Source organism: Zea mays, chromosome 8, assembly GCF_902167145.1.
Source record: "Zea mays cultivar B73 chromosome 8, Zm-B73-REFERENCE-NAM-5.0, whole genome shotgun sequence".
Lineage (NCBI taxonomy): Eukaryota > Viridiplantae > Streptophyta > Magnoliopsida > Poales > Poaceae > Zea > Zea mays.
The window spans coordinates 145,005,093-145,007,180 of NC_050103.1; the positions used below are offsets into that span (position 1 = coordinate 145,005,093).

Sequence of the window (2,088 nt, forward strand, 5' to 3'; positions counted from 1 at the left end):
TCAATCATCTTCATAGATAGAGATGCAATATCTTCACAAGTACCAAAAGCAATATGCCTTCTCACATGGACAATGTATGTCGTCTCGCTCTCTTAACATTACGCGTTCAATAGCTGAAAAATCCTGATCATATATAGTACCAAGTCGAACAAGCTTCTCTATATCAAAACTGCAAAATAAGCTTCAGAAAATAAAATAGTTTAACTTTGATCATACTATAGTCGTAGATACATACGTAACGTACGTGAAGCATTTTCAGAAAATAAAATTAGATGCCCGATGGGAACGATATGTACTATTAACTATTGTGTCAACTGTTAGAGCTGATCGGTGGACAGAGAATTGGAGGGGATCCACGTGGAAGGAATTCTCTCTCTATTTAAATTTGAATAAGGAGGGGATTACTCCTCCGTGGATCCTCTCCAATTCCATGTCCACCAAACCAGCCCTTAAGTTCTTTGTGAGCAGCTCTGGGACGATTGCTGGTGGCGGTTGTGTAGGGAGGTCACCTCGTGATGCCACTAGCTAGCTTCAGTACAGTGGTTGGGCGAATATGGATTGTTCCATAGGTCACCCAAAATACCGACCCAGGCGGCAATGGCACTAGGCAGCAAAGTAGTTGGGCGGATGGATCTGCCATTGAGCTTTTCTAAGAACTTAATGTGCTTTTCTCTGGTGGTTGACCACCCCTCCGGACGATCGAGTGAATATCTCCCTCCCCATGCATCCCCAACAAGTACGGTATGTATGCAGCAGGTTGACTCTCTGAATATCTATCTATCTATCTATATATATATATATATATACGAGTGAATCTTGTCCTGATGACTCTGGTCCAATCGTCTGCATATATTTTCAGGCTCTGAGCCCCGGAAGAGGAGACGCATCATCATCCTCATGGCTGCAAGGGGTTTCCAGCTGAGGCTTTCGCGCTGGTTTCAGCGATCCCATGCAAGTGTTTCCCAGTCCCAGGACGAAGACGACCGCGGCGGCGAGAGGAACGGCTTGCTGAGGAGCCACTTGGACCAGATCGTGCCAGTCACGGATTTCGCCGGCACGTCCAACTCCAAGGCGTTAGCTGTTCGTGTGGAACCAAAGGTAACCTTGGAAACTCGAAGCACATGCGTCTTCTGGTGTCTGGTGGTGCTGTCTGTCTCTCACTCTTCTGCCTCGATCTTGATGAGCTGTCCAGACCGTGGCGCTGAAGGTGTCCATGCACTGCTATGGCTGCGCAAGGAAGGTCGAGAAGCAAGTGAAGAAGCTGCAAGGTAGGCACAGGCGCTGAGAACACGGCACTGGCACTGCTGCTCAACCCCGCCCGCTCCTGTTCGTCCGCCTTCGGTTCTTGCGTGTGCAGAACTGCAGATGCAGATCAGCATGCATTCTGATGACTTCTCTTAATTTGCTGCTGCTGGGTGCTGGCCGTCTGGTCTGTGCCCCCGTATACGTGTGCAGGAGTGGTGTCCATCAGAGTGGAGCTGGAGAGCAAGAGGCTGACCGTCGTCGGAGACGTTAGCCCCACGGACGTCCTGGAGTGCGTGTGTAAGGTGACGAAGCATGCGGAGATCTTGCAGGCTCCCTAGCCATGCATCGGCTTTCCAGTCCAGTCCAGTTATGATGATGATGCAGCTGTGGTGGATGTGCAGTACATATTGATGTGGAGGTTAATTTGGTAGCACAAAAAATATTTATAGTACGTGATTCTCCTTGCAAGATCAGGAATAAATCCTAGATCTCAGTATATAGTAAGGCCTTGTTCGGTTACAAGAGAATAAATTCCACCATGGATTTAATCCGAGTCTGAATTGGGTGAATCCATATGTCACACCTAATCCCATGGTAGGATTAAATCCACCATTATTTAATCCATGTATCTCTCAAAGCTAGCTATTCTTTTGATCCATGGATTCTAATATAAACTTGTGCAATATCCTAATGGATTTGTTCCATACCTAATGAACTACAGATAGAATTCATGCATTCCATAGTTTACAAAATTCTCAAACCCTTGGCTTATAATCCATGATGGGTGTCGGCGTTTCGAGACCGGGGGGTCCCCGAGCCGACGAGTGAATGCGCTGCGTGCCC

The 2,088-nt window shown here is 47.5% G+C and overlaps 1 protein-coding gene across 1 annotated transcript; it reads left to right on the top strand.

Moving 5' to 3' along the window:
- Positions 1-824: 824 nt before the first annotated feature.
- Positions 825-1,798, top strand: LOC100281997 (uncharacterized). Its single transcript, NM_001364005.1, has 3 exons — positions 825-1,098; positions 1,193-1,268; positions 1,456-1,798. Exons 1-3 carry the CDS (start codon positions 898-900, stop codon positions 1,581-1,583), a joined length of 405 nt encoding a protein of 134 aa, NP_001350934.1. The 5' UTR covers positions 825-897; the 3' UTR covers positions 1,584-1,798.
- Positions 1,799-2,088: the final 290 nt, after the last annotated feature.

Coding starts and splice junctions, on each gene's coding strand:
- LOC100281997 (NM_001364005.1), top strand. CDS start 898: ATGGCTGCAAGGGGTTTCCAGCTGAGGCTTTCGCGCTGGTTTCAGCGA. Junction 1,099..1,192: donor CTGTTCGTGTGGAACCAAAG/GTAACCTTGGAA, acceptor TGAGCTGTCCAG/ACCGTGGCGCTGAAGGTGTC. Junction 1,269..1,455: donor GCAAGTGAAGAAGCTGCAAG/GTAGGCACAGGC, acceptor ATACGTGTGCAG/GAGTGGTGTCCATCAGAGTG.